The sequence below is a fragment of the Ranitomeya variabilis genome, chromosome 3 (assembly GCF_051348905.1).
Source record: "Ranitomeya variabilis isolate aRanVar5 chromosome 3, aRanVar5.hap1, whole genome shotgun sequence".
NCBI classification, from domain to species: Eukaryota; Metazoa; Chordata; class Amphibia; order Anura; family Dendrobatidae; genus Ranitomeya; species Ranitomeya variabilis.
In genome coordinates, this window is record NC_135234.1 from 48,701,499 (window position 1) to 48,716,469 (window position 14,971).

Sequence of the window (14,971 nt, forward strand, 5' to 3'; positions counted from 1 at the left end):
TCTCTCCATGTAAATTGAAAGAAGAATTGTCCGTTTCCTCGGCTGCATGGTAATTGAAGATTTTCAACCAGCAAAATAAGCATCGACTTTTTCATTCTAAACAAGCAAGACTCGGATTCCGGATTATTTATGAATCAAACATGAGTATTACAAAAGTGTTCTTAAAATGTGCCTCTAGGGGGAGCCATTAGTTCTTCTCGCAGAACAAAATACTGATGCTGCGGAGATAGCAAGTCATTCCAAGCAGATGCTTTAAAGTTTAGTGATCCACAAAATACAAAGGTGAGACTGTTTTTTTTTTTGCATTGTGGAAATATAAGTCATTGTTTTGTTAAACTTCCATAGTAGTATCGCTCCTGGGGGCTTTGGAAATCCACAGGGTAGATTGAGTTGGACTGGTCTTTGAACGTTCTTTGCTAGATGTCAAAGACACAATACAGAGAAAAGATTACAGAATGATAGTGAATAAGCCGAAGTGCTTCAGACAAAGTAGTAAATTAGTGTTATTTTCCTCTGTGTATGTAACGAGGAACATGGATAAATTAAATGATAACTTCCAGAAAAAAAAATCTTATTTTTAAGCTATCTTCTTCCTAAAGTTTACTTCTGTTCTTTAGTGAAATATTACAAATATCTGTGGTATTACAGAAAAATATATCTGAGAGTAGAGATAATGTAGAAAGGTAGAAGATCTACAGATAAACAGCATCGATAGATAGACAGATAATAGATAGAAGGCATTAGATAGATAGATAGATAGATAGATAGATAGATAGATAGATAGATAGATAGATAGAAAAGAAAGATGAAAAAGCAGCACTAGCAAATTAGCAATCATTATGTGAAAAATGGGTGCCTTCCAGGCGTACACCGAACCACAATATAGTACAAAAAAAGATGAAGATGGCACCCCTTAGAAAAAAATATAGTGGGCTCCTGTGACACAATGTATATTTTTTCTAAGGAGTAGTGTTGAGCGATACCTTCCGATATGCAAAGTTATCGGTATCGGATTGGATCGGCCGATATCCAAAAAATATCGGATATTGCCGATACCGATACCCAATACCAATGCATATCAATGGGACACAAAATATCGGAATGGTTCCCACGGTCTGAAGGAGAGGAAACTCTCCTTCAGGCCCTGGGATCCATATTCATGTATAAAATAAATAATAAAAATAAAAAATATTGATATACTCACCCCTCCGGCGGCCCCTGCTCTTAGCGGTGCCTCCGTTCCTAAGAATGTCGAGTTAAGGACCTTCGATGACGTCGGGGCTTGTGATTGGTCGCGTGACCGCTCATGTGACCGCTCACGCGACCAATCACAAGCCATGACGTCTTCGAAGGTCCTTCACTCCCTGCATTCTTAGGAACGGAGGAACCATACCAGACCCTGGGAACCATATGCACCGCACACTTCCGATTCCGATTTCCAATATCGCAAAAATATCGGAACTCGGTATCGGAATTACGATACAGCAAATATCGGCCGATACCCGATATTTGCAGTATCGGAATGCTCAACACTACTAAGGAGTGCTGTCTTCATTTTTTTTTTCTAAAATAGATAGATCAATAGATACATGGTTAGTACCTAGTAGCACCACCTTTTGAAAGTATCACAGCTTGCAAACGCATTTTTTAGCCTGCCAAGAGTCTTACAATTTTCCAAGGAAGAATGGATGAAAATCTCTCAAACAAGAATTGAAAGACTCTTGTCTGGCTACAAAACGCATTTACAAGCTGTGATACTGTCAAATGGGGGTGTTACTAGGTACTAACTATGCTGGGTGCCCAAACTTTTGCATTAACACATTTTCCTTTTTGTAATTTTTAAAATATAAAAGATGAAAATATATGTGTTAGGTGTCGAGTTCCCGCCAGTGTACAGGGGGAATCTTGAACCTTGTCCGTTGCAGTCTCCCATTCTCCTCCAGCCACAGTGGAGCCTGCTCAGCAGAGACGTCAGTCCCAGCACCTGGTTCAGGCAGATACTGTGCATTTGGTTACTGCTGTCCTTCCAGGTTCAGCTATTGTAGCCAGCACTGATCAGCGGCGAGCAGGCGCTCCTGGGACTAAGTCTTGCTTTTCTTCCTCTGAGCATGCCCAAGGGACGACCTGTCATTGGAGGTCGGGGGTCATATGCTCAGGTCCTGTGGCAGCTCCTAATTGACCATCAGGAAGGTCCCGGAGAGCTACAGCTATAAAAGGTTTGCATGGCCGCACGGCCATGTGCTAGTATAAACCTGTTATCGTGTGTGTGGATGTATGCCTGCTCCGGTGAATGCTCCTATATGCTGTATATATATATATATATATATATATATATATACAGTGTATCCGTAAAGTCATGGTTCACTTTTGACCAGTCACTGGAAAGCAACAAAAACTATAGAAATGTGAAATCTGCTCCAAATAAAAGAAAAACTCTCCCAGTTTCATACCTATTCAGTGCAGTTCGATGTAGGCTCCATTTGTTGCCCTACACACATCCAAACGATAGCATAAGCTTGTGGTTGCATGATGTCACAGACCTGGCAGTGTATTAATCAGAGTTCAGTTTATCAGGGGTTAATCTGACTGGGGGCTGAGCAAAAGCTTAAATGAGTTTGTGTTGTTTGATTGGTTCTCCTCATAAACAGCTCTGATATGATTGGGCCAGAGAAAGGGCACCTAAATGTAAACTATAAAAGTGCACCATGACTTTATGGACACATATACACTCACTGGCCACTTTATTAGGTACACCTGTCCAACTTCTTGTTAACACTTAATTTCTAATCAGCCAATCACATGGCGGCAACTCAGTGCATTTAGGCATGTAGACATGGTCAAGACAATCTCCTGCAGTTCAAACCGAGCATCAGTATGGGGAAGAAAGGTGATTTGAGTGCCTTTGAACGTGGCATGGTTGTTCGTGCCAGAAGGGCTGGTCTGAGTATTTCAGAAACTGCTGATCTACTGGGATTTTCACGCACAACCATCTCTAGGGTTTACAGAGAATGGTCCGAAAAAGAAAAAAAATCCAGTGAGCGGCAGTTCTGTGGGTGGAAATGCCTTGTTGATGCCAGAGGTCAGAGGAGAATGGGCAGACTGGTTCGAGCTGATAGAAAGGCAACAGTGACTCAAATCGCCACCCGTTACAACCAAGGTAGGCCTAAGAGCATCTCTGAAAGCACAGTGCGTCGAACTTTGAGGCAGATGGGCTACAGCAGCAGAAGACCACACCGGGTACCACTCCTTTCAGCTAAGAACAGGAAACTGAGGCTACAATTTGTACAAGCTCATCGAAATTGGACAGTAGAAGATTGGAAAAACGTTGCTTGGTCTGATGAGTCTCGATTTCTGCTGCGACATTCGGATGGTAGGGTCAGAATTTGGCGTAAACAACATGAAAGCATGGATCCATCCTGCCTTGTATGGAGCATCTTTGGGATGTGCAGCCGACAAATCTGCGGCAACTGTGTGATGCCATCATGTCAATATGGACCAAAATCTCTGAGGAATGCTTCCAGCACCTTGTTGAATCTATGCCACGAAGAATTGAGGCAGTTCTGAAGGCAAAAGGGGTCCAACCCGTTACTAGCATGGTGTACCTAATAAAGTGGCCGGTGAGTGTATATATATATATATATATATATATATATATATATATATACATATACACGCACACATACATATCCGTACATATGTACATGTATATATTTCAAATAAATGTATTTAGAATTACATTTTGTCTCCGGGACAGACCCTGCCTCTAATAGTCAGAAGTCCAAATTTATAATCTGTGCCTTCATCCTAATTATCTGATTCTTCGTTATGATGACCCAGTGACTGATTTACACAGAACAGCATTTGTGCAGCAACACTTTGTACCTTTTATGTAGCATTTGGAAACAGCAGGTCCCGAACGCCACCAGTATCAGCAGCAGCAGCGGTATGGTGGGTATAATAACATAGATTAGGTTTGGCATAATTCCTAGAAGATGAAGAGAAAGAAGAAAGCAAACAGAAAAAAAATATTAACAATCCACCTTCCCACTCAATTGTTCCACACAGCAGTTTGCTGCACATATCTAATGTTCTCTGCTTAAACAGCAATATAATTATATTTATTCCAGCCTTTAAAAGTATTGATAATTAATAAATGATCAGCCGCTATCACAGCCTTAATTACTGCTCTGAGATACAGCACACGCCGCTGCCTTTTCTTCAGCCTGACAACTATATTATGGGAATATTTACTGCATGCTGCTACTCTTATTGGAAAATGAAGTAAGCATTTCGCCCACACAAATGAATTTTAGCTGAGCTATTTCGCCTTAATGGAAACAAATCACCTGTTTCTGCCATGGATACATGAGAGGAGTCCTCCGGCTTGCTTGTAGCGAAAGTTATATCGGTGGTCACAGGAGACAGTGGGTCTAGAAGTCGGAAACAAAGTAAATTATTATTGGTATTGGTAGTATTATTTTTATTGTTATTAGTCATCACAGTTTTTGTTTTTAGACATATGTATAGAAATTATAGCATTTATAGTCAACCTTCTCTATATTTACAAGCTGTTTTGTGATTCGCAAAGAAAATAATGCAAGGTGAAGTTGGGTCTTCATGGCCGGTTGCTACACAGGTCTAAAATCATTACCGGCATAGCACTGCCAATTGTCGTTCAATGTTGTATGCTGCATGCAGTGTGATTTAAGCCACATCGTCTTAACTCATCCTAAGGCCGGCTTTACACATCCACATTTCACATTTCGGGACTCATATATGCTTATAATGATGCTAGTCCAGGTCAGAAGACCCTCATCCAATTTGGAAATTGCAGTCCGTACTTGACCAATGAAATAGAGATGGTTGAAGTTGGAGAACACACCCATGTCTTAGTATTGAGCTTGTAGAGTGATCCACCATCAGTTCACACTGTGCAGACATCTTGCAATACTCCTGTGAAATCTAGATACCTTCAGTCCTGCCTGCTAATCCTTTGCTAACCACCTTCTGAATTATTCAGTTGTAGGTTATTACAAACTGTTATGGGACTCTGTTCATATTGTGGATTCATCTTTGCCAAACACCCATGGTTCCTCTTACTACCACTGTGTGCAGCTTCAGAATTGTTGTTTTCCTCTTTAATTACCATCCTGTTTCTGTGTTTTTTAATTTTTCAGTCTTTGCTTTTCCCCGTACTCTCCAAACCTACTATGTTAACACCCTAGATCTGTATTTCCACCCTGGACTGCGACTTCATGACTCCACCTCACCAGGTGAACCTAACACTCCCAGTACAGCTCTTTATCTCCTTGCTTTCTATCATTAAAGTGGTTGTCCACTACTTGGGCTACTTATTTTTAAAGAATATATTGCACAATGTAAAATAAAAATCACAAATATTCACCTCCTGCTCCAGCGCTGTTCCAGCTTTGTCGTTCCAACTCACTTGACATTATTACAAAAGCACTGCAGACAATCAGCAGTTGCTAATGTGCTGCAGTTCTCAGACTTCCTTCAGATGTTTGAGGTCCATCTAAAGTACTGTAATTGCGAGCAAAGCAGCCTATTAGCGACCGCTGATTGGTTGAGCTGCTCACGTTACATATACAGGGTGGGCCATGTATATGGATACACCTGGGTGGGCCATGTACATGGATACACCTAAATAAATTGGGAATGGTTGGTGATATCAACTTCCTGTTTGTGGCACATTAGTATATGGGAGGGGGAAAACTTTTCAAGATGGGTGGTGACTATGGCAGCCATTTTGTAGTCGGCTATTTTGGATCCAACTTTATATATGGCCCACCCAGGTGTATCCATATAAATGGCCCACTCTGTACAATGTCACGAGAGCCCCTGGATAACCTGTGGCTACTAGGGTTGAGCGAAACGGGTCGATCATTTTCAAAAGTCGCCGACTTTTGGCTAAGTCGGCGTCTCATGAAACCCGATCCGACCCCTGTGCTTGTCGGCCATGCGGTACGCGACTTTCGCGCCAAAGTCGCGTTTCAATGACGCGAAAAGCGCCATTTCTCAGCCAATGAAGGTGAACGCAGAGTGTGGGCAGCGTGATGACATAGATCCTGGTCCCCACCATCTTAGAGAAGGGCATTGCAGTGATTGGCTTGCTGTCTGCGGCGTCACAGGGGCTATAAAGGGGCGTTCCCGCCGACCGCCATCTTACTGCTGCTGATCTGAGCTTAGGGACAGGTTGCTGCCGCTTCGTCAGAAGCAGGGAGAGCGTTAGGCAGGGTCCACTAACCACCAAACCGCTTGTGCTGCAGCGATTTCCACTGTCCAACACCACCTTCGGTGTGCAGGGACTGTGGAAGCTATTTTTTTTTTTTTTTCCCCTCAGCGCTGTAGCTCATTGGGCTGCCCTAGAAGGCTCCGTGATAGCTGTATTGCTGTGTGTACGCCACTGTGGAAACCAACTGCTTTTTTCAAAGCACATATCCTCTTGTTCCTTCCTTTCTGCACAGCTATCTTTTTTGTTTGTCCACACTTTTTATTTAATTTGTGCATCAGTCCACTCCTATTGCTGCCTGCCATACCTGGCTTACATTACTGCAGGGAGATAGTAATTGTAGGACAGTTTTTTTGTTTTTTTTTTTTTTTTTTGTGGGAGATTAAGATTGGCATTTCTGCTACAGTGCCATCCCTGTGTGTGCCATCTCTCACTGAGTGGGCCATAGAAAGCCTATTTATTTTTTCCGTGATTTGTGTTCTAAAATCTACCTCAACACAAAAACACTACATCAATCAGTGGGAGAAAAATATTGGCCTCAGTCAGGGCTTGTGTGCCACTGCTGTGTGTGCTATCTCTCATTCAGTGGGCTATAGCAAGCCTATTTTTTTTTTTTTTTTTTAATATTATTTGGTTTCTAAAGTCTCCCTGAAAAAAAAAAAAAACCTAAAAAAACAGTGGGAGAGTAATATTGCCCTTTCAGCTTGTGTGCCAGTCTTGACTCCTGGGTGTGCCACCTCTCTCCCTCTCATTCAGTGGGCCATAGAAAGCCTATTTATTTTTTTTTTTAAATATTATTGGGTTTCTAAAGTCTCCCTGAAAAAACAAAAAATACATAAAAAAACAGTGGGAGAGTAATATTGCCCTTTCAGCTTGTGTGCCAGTCTTGACTCCTGGGTGTGCCACCTCTCTCCCTTTCATTCAGTGGGCCATAGAAAGCCTATTTATTTTTTCCGTGATTTGTGTTCTAAATTCTACCTCAACACAAAAACACTACATCAATCAGTGGGAGAAAAATATTGGCCTCAGTCAGGGCTTGTGTGCCACTGCTGTGTGTGCTATCTCTCATTCAGTGGGCTATAGCAAGCCTATTTTTTTTTTTTTTTTTTTTTTTAATATTATTTGGTTTCTAAAGTCTCCCTGAAAAAAAAAAAAAAACCTAAAAAAACAGTGGGAGAGTAATATTGCCCTTTCAGCTTGTGTGCCAGTCTTGACTCCTGGGTGTGCCACCTCTCTCCCTCTCATTCAGTGGGCCATAGAAAGCCTATTTATTTATTTTTTTTAATATTATTTGGTTTCTAATTCTCCCTGAAAAAAAAAAAAAAAACCTAAAAAAACAGTGGGAGAATAATATTGCCCTTTCAGCTTGTGTGCCAGTCTTGACTCCTGGGTGTGCCACCTCTCTCCCTCTCATTCAGTGGGCCATAGAAAGCCTATTTATTTATTTTTTTAAATATTATTGGGTTTCTAAAGTCTCCCTGAAAAAACAAAAAATACATAAAAAAACAGTGGGAGAGTAATATTGCCCTTTCAGCTTGTGTGCCAGTCTTGACTCCTGGGTGTGCCACCTCTCTCCCTTTCATTCAGTGGGCCATAGAAAGCCTATTTATTTTTTCCGTGATTTGTGTTCTAAATTCTACCTCAACACAAAAACACTACATCAATCAGTGGGAGAAAAATATTGGCCTCAGTCAGGGCTTGTGTGCCACTGCTGTGTGTGCTATCTCTCATTCAGTGGGCTATAGCAAGCCTACTTTTTTTTTTTTTTTTTTTTTTAATATTTTTTGGTTTCTAAAGTCTCCCTGAAAAAAAAAAAAAAACCTAAAAAAACAGTGGGAGAGTAATATTGCCCTTTCAGCTTGTGTGCCAGTCTTGACTCCTGGGTGTGCCACCTCTCTCCCTCTCATTCAGTGGGCCATAGAAAGCCTATTTATTTTTTTTTTAAAATATTATTGGGTTTCTAAAGTCTCCCTGAAAAAACAAAAAATACATAAAAAAACAGTGGGAGAGTAATATTGCCCTTTCAGCTTGTGTGCCAGTCTTGACTCCTGGGTGTGCCACCTCTCTCCCTTTCATTCAGTGGGCCATAGAAAGCCTATTTATTTTTTCCGTGATTTGTGTTCTAAATTCTACCTCAACACAAAAACACTACATCAATCAGTGGGAGAAAAATATTGGCCTCAGTCAGGGCTTGTGTGCCACTGCTGTGTGTGCTATCTCTCATTCAGTGGGCTATAGCAAGCCTATTTTTTTTTTTTTTTTTTTTTTTTTTATATTATTTGGTTTCTAAAGTCTCCCTGAAAAAAAAAAAAAAACCTAAAAAAACAGTGGGAGAGTAATATTGCCCTTTCAGCTTGTGTGCCAGTCTTGACTCCTGGGTGTGCCACCTCTCTCCCTCTCATTCAGTGGGCCATAGAAAGCCTTTTTTTTTTTTGGTTTTTTTAATATTATTTGGTTTCTAAAGTCTCCCTGAAAAAAACAAAAAAAACATAAAAAACAGTGGGAGAGTAATATTGCCCTTTCAGCTTGTGCGCCAGTCTTGACTCCTGGTTGTGCCACCTCTCTCTCTCTAATTGTGGGCCATAGAAAGCCTTTTTTTTTTTTTTTTTTTAATATTATTTGGTTTCTAAAGTCTCCCTGAGAAAAAAAAATAAATAAATTAGGTGGGAGATTAATATTGACATTAGTGCTTGAGTGACAGTCCTGCGTGTGTGTCATCTCTGTGATTTTGTGCCACAGAAAACAGAGTGTGTAACATTGTGCCTGATTTTCCTTGTGGTCTCACCAACCTGTTAAGGGATATTGAAATCATACTGAAGTTATAGCTCACCGTGTAAGTTGTTTGACAGCAACAAATAAAGTTACTTTGGTTAAGATTTTAAAACAATGAGGAAGTCTGGTGCAAGAGGTCGTCGTGGGCGTTCATTGTCAGCTGGTAATGATGGTAGTGGTAGTGGAGCATCAGGTGGTCGTGGGGATAAAAATATTCCACCTAAGTCTGGAGCTGTGGAGCCAGTTTCGTCGTCAGGCTACACAAGGCCTCGAACGCTCTCTTTTCTGGGAGTAGGAAAACCGCTTTTAAAGGCGGAGCAGCAACAGCAAGTTTTGGCTTACATTGCAGACTCAGCCTCTAGCTCTTTTGCCTCCTCTTCCGAAACTGGTAAATGTAAAAGCAGCGCGTCGCTTGTGGATGTTCACGGTCAGGGACAAGTCGCTTCCTTGTCCTCCTCAGCAAAAACTACAACAAGAGAGAAGGATGCAGCAGGCGACACAACGGGTCACTCCATGGAGCTCTTTACACATACCGTCCCTGGCTTAGAAAGTGAAACATTTAACAGGCCATGCCCATTACAAGTATATTCTGACATGGAGTGCACTGATGCACAGCCACAGCCAGAGTACTATGCTGCTCCTTTGACTCAGACCACCACATTGCCCTCTCAGGGTACAGATCCACAATCAGACCCTGATGAGACTATGTTGCCCCGCCACGAACGCTATACCACCGACCGACACAGTGACACAGACGAAGTTGCACACGAGCTCGAAGAGGAGGTAATAGATGACCCAGTTATTGACCCCGATTGGCAGCCATTGGGGGAACAGGGTGCAGGCGGCAGTAGTTCAGAAGCGGAGGTGGAGGAGGGGCCGCAGCAGGCATCAACATCGCAACAGGTTCCATCTGCCGGGCCCGTATCTGGACCAAAACGCGTGTCAAAGCCAAAACCTGTTGGAGCACAGCGTTGCCATCCGGTTAAAGCTCAGTCTGCAATCCCTGAAAAGGGATCCGAGTCTAGGAAGAGTGCAGTCTGGCATTTTTTTAAACAACATCCAACTGATCAGCGCAAAGTCATCTGTCAAAAATGTTCAACTAGCTTAAGCAGAGGTCAGAATCTGAAAAGTCTAAATACTAGTTGCATGCATAGACACTTAACCACCATGCATTTTCAAGCCTGGACTAACTACCAAACGTCCCTCAAGGTTGTAGCACCCTCGGCCAATGAAGCTAGTCAGCAACGCAACATCCCTTCCGTCACTGTAAGGCCACCATTTTCCGCACCACCGGCAGTATCTGTGCAGGTTTCTTTGCCAGCCAAAAGCAGTCAGGGTCAGGGAATCACCAGTTTTGTAGGAGGAAATATTGCATCTAGGGCACCGGCGGAAACAATACCGTCTCCAACCGTCTCTCAGTCTGCCATGTACACCGGCACACCCGAAAGTTCCACGATCTCCAGCTCTCCAGTCCAGCTCACCCTACATGAGACTCTGGTTAGAAAAAGGAAGTACTTATCCTCGCATCCGCGTACACAGGGTTTTAACGCCCACATAGCTAGACTAATCTCGTTAGAGATGATGCCCTACCGGTTAGTTGAAAGCGAAGCTTTCAAAGCCCTGATGGAGTACGCTGAACCACGATACGAGCTACCCAGTCGACACTTTTTTTCCAGAAAAGCCATCCCAGCCCTGCACCAGCATGTTAAACAGCGCATCGTCCATGCACTCAGGCAATCTGTGAGTACAAAGGTGCACCTGACTACAGATGCATGGACCAGTAGGCATGGCCAGGGACGTTATGTGTCCATCACGGCACACTGGGTGAATGTGGTGGATGCAGGGTCCACAGGCGACATCAATTTAGGGACAGTTGTGCCTAGCCCACGGTCTAGGAAACAGTTGGCTGTAGGCGTTCGCACCCCCTCCTCCTCCTCCTCCTCGTCCTCCTGCAGAAGCTACAGCTCTTCCACAGAACGCAGTCTGCCAACCACTCCATCGGCAGATGACACTGTTGCACACCAGTTGTCCCATTATGGGCCAGCTACTGCCAAGCGTCAGCAGGCTGTATTGGCTATGAAGTGCTTGGGCGACAATAGACACACCGCGGAAGTTCTGTCCGAGTTCTTGCAACAAGAAACGCAGTCGTGGCTGGGCACAGTAGATCTTGAGGCAGGCAAGGTAGTGAGTGATAACGGAAGGAATTTCATGGCTGCCATCTCCCTTTCCCAACTGAAACACATTCCTTGCCTGGCTCACACCTTAAACCTGGTGGTGCAGTGCTTATTGAAAACTTATCCTGGGTTCTCCGACCTGCTCCTCAAAGTGCGTGCACTTTGCTCACATATCCGACGTTCGCCTGTACACGCCAGCCGTATGCAGACCTATCAGCGGTCTTTGAACCTTCCCCAGCATCGCCTAATCATAGACGTTGCAACAAGGTGGAACTCAACACTGCACATGCTTCAGAGACTGTGCGAACAGAGGCGTGCTGTTATTTATTTGTGGGAGGATACACGGGCAGGCAGTAGGATGGCAGACATGGAGTTGTCAGGTGTGCAGTGGTCTAAGATACAAGACATGTGTCAAGTCCTTCAGTGCTTTGAGGAATGCACACGGCTGGTTAGTGCAGACAACGCCGTAATAAGCATGAGCATCCCCCTAATGCGTCTGCTGATGCAAAGTTTGACGCACATAAAGGAGCAGGCGTCTGCACCAGAGGAAGAGGAAAGCCTTGATGACAGTCAGCTATTGTCTGGTCAGGGCAGTGTACAGGACGAGGTAGCGGGCGAAGAGGAGGTGGAGGACGAGGAGGATGATGGGGATGAGTATATTTTTAATGCCGAACCTTTCCCGGGGGCACAGGAATTTGGTTGCGTGTCACGGCCGGGTTCTGGTTTTTTGAGGGACACAAGTGACGTAGATTTGCCTGCAACTGCCCCTCAACCAATCACAACCGGAGATTTGACAACTGGAACTTTGGCCCACATGGCGGATTATGCCTTACGTATCCTAAAAAGGGACACACGCATTACGAAAATGATGAACGATGACGATTACTGGTTGGCCTGCCTCCTTGATCCACGCTATAAAGGCAAATTGCAAAATATTATGCCACATGAGAACTTGGAACTAATATTAGCAACCAAACAATCAACTCTTGTTGACCGTTTGCTTCAGGCATTCCCAGCACACAGCGCACGTGATCGTTCTCACACGAGCTCCAGGGGGCAGCAGACTAGGAGTGTTAGGGGTGCACACATCAGAAGTGGCGTTGGACAGAGGGGTTTTCTGACCAGGTTGTGGAGTGATTTTGCTATGACCGCAGACAGGACAGGTACTGCTGCATCAATTGAAAGTGACAGGAGACAACATTTGTCCAGTATGGTTACTAACTATTTTTCATCCCTTATCGATGTTCTCCCTCAACCGTCATTCCCATTTGATTACTGGGCCTCCAAATTAGACACCTGGCCAGAATTGGCAGAATATGCATTGCAGGAGCTTGCTTGCCCGGCAGCAAGTGTCCTATCAGAAAGAGTATTCAGTGCTGCAGGTTCAATATTAACCGAAAAAAGGACTCGTCTGGCTACCCAAAATGTTGACGATCTAACATTCATTAAAATGAACCACAACTGGATTTCGAAATCTTTTGCCCCACCTTGCCCGGCCGACACCTAGCTTTCCTATGAAAAGCTCTTGCCTGTGAATTACTTTTCTAATGTCTAATTTGCTGCAGCTGATTGTACAGCATACGACATGTTTACACCTCCCTAAATGGCAAAACTCCCCACACGGGGCCGTGGTATCGCGACTTGGCGCAAGCACCCGTGAGACTGCTGTTTGTCTGAAGAGGTGGGTGTGCTCGCTTTTGGTTGACGGCATTGCTACTGGGTCCCTCATAGTACAATGTAGTGTCTCTGGCGGTGGTGGTGCGCACCCAACGTCAGACACACCGTTGTAACATGAGGGGCCCTGGGGCGGTCCCGCCGGCCTCAAGAGAGTTCCCCCCTACCCCAGCTCAAAATGTGCTCTACCACGTGCAAAATTATGTCGCACAGCTCCACCAATCTTTAGTCTATTCGCTGACATCATTTAATGTCTGGCACTGACAATACAAATTTGTAGACATCTATGATGCAACTTAAAGTAGTCTGTGTCTGTGTCCTATATTGGCACCATTAAATAGTTACTGCCAAATTACTATGTCAGAAACTCAGTAGATGAGCCCACCCCTGTACCTAAGTATGCCACCTTTTTTTTTTGTTTTGGTTGTTTTGCGAGACATTAACATCTATTTATATTTTGGGAGTACTGGGACAGACACTCCTTGCACTACTCCTCCACTCACCACCAAGCTGCCTGTGTATCCATGTAACCGCTGTAAAACTGCCATGAGCCTATTGTTTGTTATTTTAGGCCTTTGATAGCCTGTCTGCGGCCCCTACTTGCAATACTCCTCCACTGACCACCAAGCTGCCTGCCCGTGTATCCATGTAACCGCTGTAAAACTGCCATGAGCCTATTGTTTGTTATTTTAGGCCTTTGATAGCCTGTCTGCGGTCCCTACTTTAAATACTCCTCCACTGACCACCAAGCTGCCTGCCCGTGTATCCATGTAACCGCTGTGAAACTGCCATGAGCCTATTGTTTGTTATGTTAGGCCTTTGATAGCCTGTCTGCGGTCCCTACTTTAAATACTCCTCCACTGACCAGACCACTGCTGCCCGTGTACCCCTGGAACCAATTATAAAGTGCCTACAGCCAGCCCATTTTCTTATGTTAGGCCTTTGAAGCCTGTCTGCGGTCCCTACTTTAAATACTCCTCCACTGACCAGACCACTGCTGCCCGTGTACCCCTGGAACCAATTATAAAGTGCCTACAGCCAGCCCATTTTCTTATGTTAGGCCTTTGAAGCCTGTCTGCGGTCCCTACTTTAAATACTCCTCCACTCACCACCACCAAGCTGCCTGCCCGTGTATCCATGTAACCGCTGTGAAACTGCCATGAGCCTATTGTTTGTTATGTTAGGCCTTTGATAGCCTGTCTGCGGTCCCTACTTTAAATACTCCTCCACTGACCAGACCACTGCTGCCCGTGTACCCCTGGAACCAATTATAAAGTGCCTACAGCCAGCCCATTTTCTTATGTTAGGCCTTTGAAGCCTGTCTGCGGTCCCTACTTTAAATACTCCTCCACTGACCAGACCACTGCTGCCCGTGTACCCCTGGAACCAATTATAAAGTGCCTACAGCCAGCCCATTTTCTTATGTTAGGCCTTTGAAGCCTGTCTGCGGTCCCTACTTTAAATACTCCTCCACTCACCACCACCAAGCTGCCTGCCCGTGTATCCATGTAACCGCTGTGAAACTGCCATGAGCCTATTGTTTGTTATGTTAGGCCTTTGATAGCCTGTCTGCGGTCCCTACTTTAAATACTCCTCCACTGACCAGACCACTGCTGCCCGTGTACCCCTGGAACCAATTATAAAGTGCCTACAGCCAGCCCATTTTCTTATGTTAGGCCTTTGAAGCCTGTCTGCGGTCCCTACTTTAAATACTCCTCCACTGACCACCAAGCTGCCTGCCCGTGTATCCATGTAACCGCTGTAAAACTGCCATGAGCCTATTGTTTGTTATTTTAGGCCTTTGATAGCCTGTCTGCGGTCCCTACTTTAAATACTCCTCCACTGACCACCAAGCTGCCTGCCCGTGTATCCATGTAACCGCTGTAAAACTGCCATGAGCCTATTGTTTGTTATTTTAGGCCTTTGATAGCCTGTCTGCGGCCCCTACTTGCAATACTCCTCCACTGACCACCAAGCTGCCTGCCCGTGTATCCATGTAACCGCTGTAAAACTGCCATGAGCCTATTGTTTGTTATTTTAGGCCTTTGATAGCCTGTCTGCGGTCCCTACTTTAAATACTCCTCCACTGACCACCAAGCTG

General features: G+C 44.4%; 1 protein-coding gene across 2 annotated transcripts in view; it reads right to left on the reverse strand.

The window, feature by feature from the left end:
* Positions 1-231: 231 nt before the first annotated feature.
* CHODL (chondrolectin) overlaps positions 232-14,971 on the reverse strand; it is a 138,915-nt gene continuing 124,175 nt past the window's right edge. For both annotated transcript variants that reach the window (XM_077294015.1, XM_077294017.1), the window contains 3 exons: positions 4,347-4,430; positions 3,883-3,985; positions 232-416 (listed from right to left, as the gene is read on the reverse strand). In XM_077294015.1, coding sequence (XP_077150130.1) covers positions 332-416; positions 3,883-3,985; positions 4,347-4,430 — 272 coding nt within the window. In that variant the 3' untranslated portion in view covers positions 232-331. The remainder of the gene's footprint in view (positions 417-3,882; positions 3,986-4,346; positions 4,431-14,971) is intronic.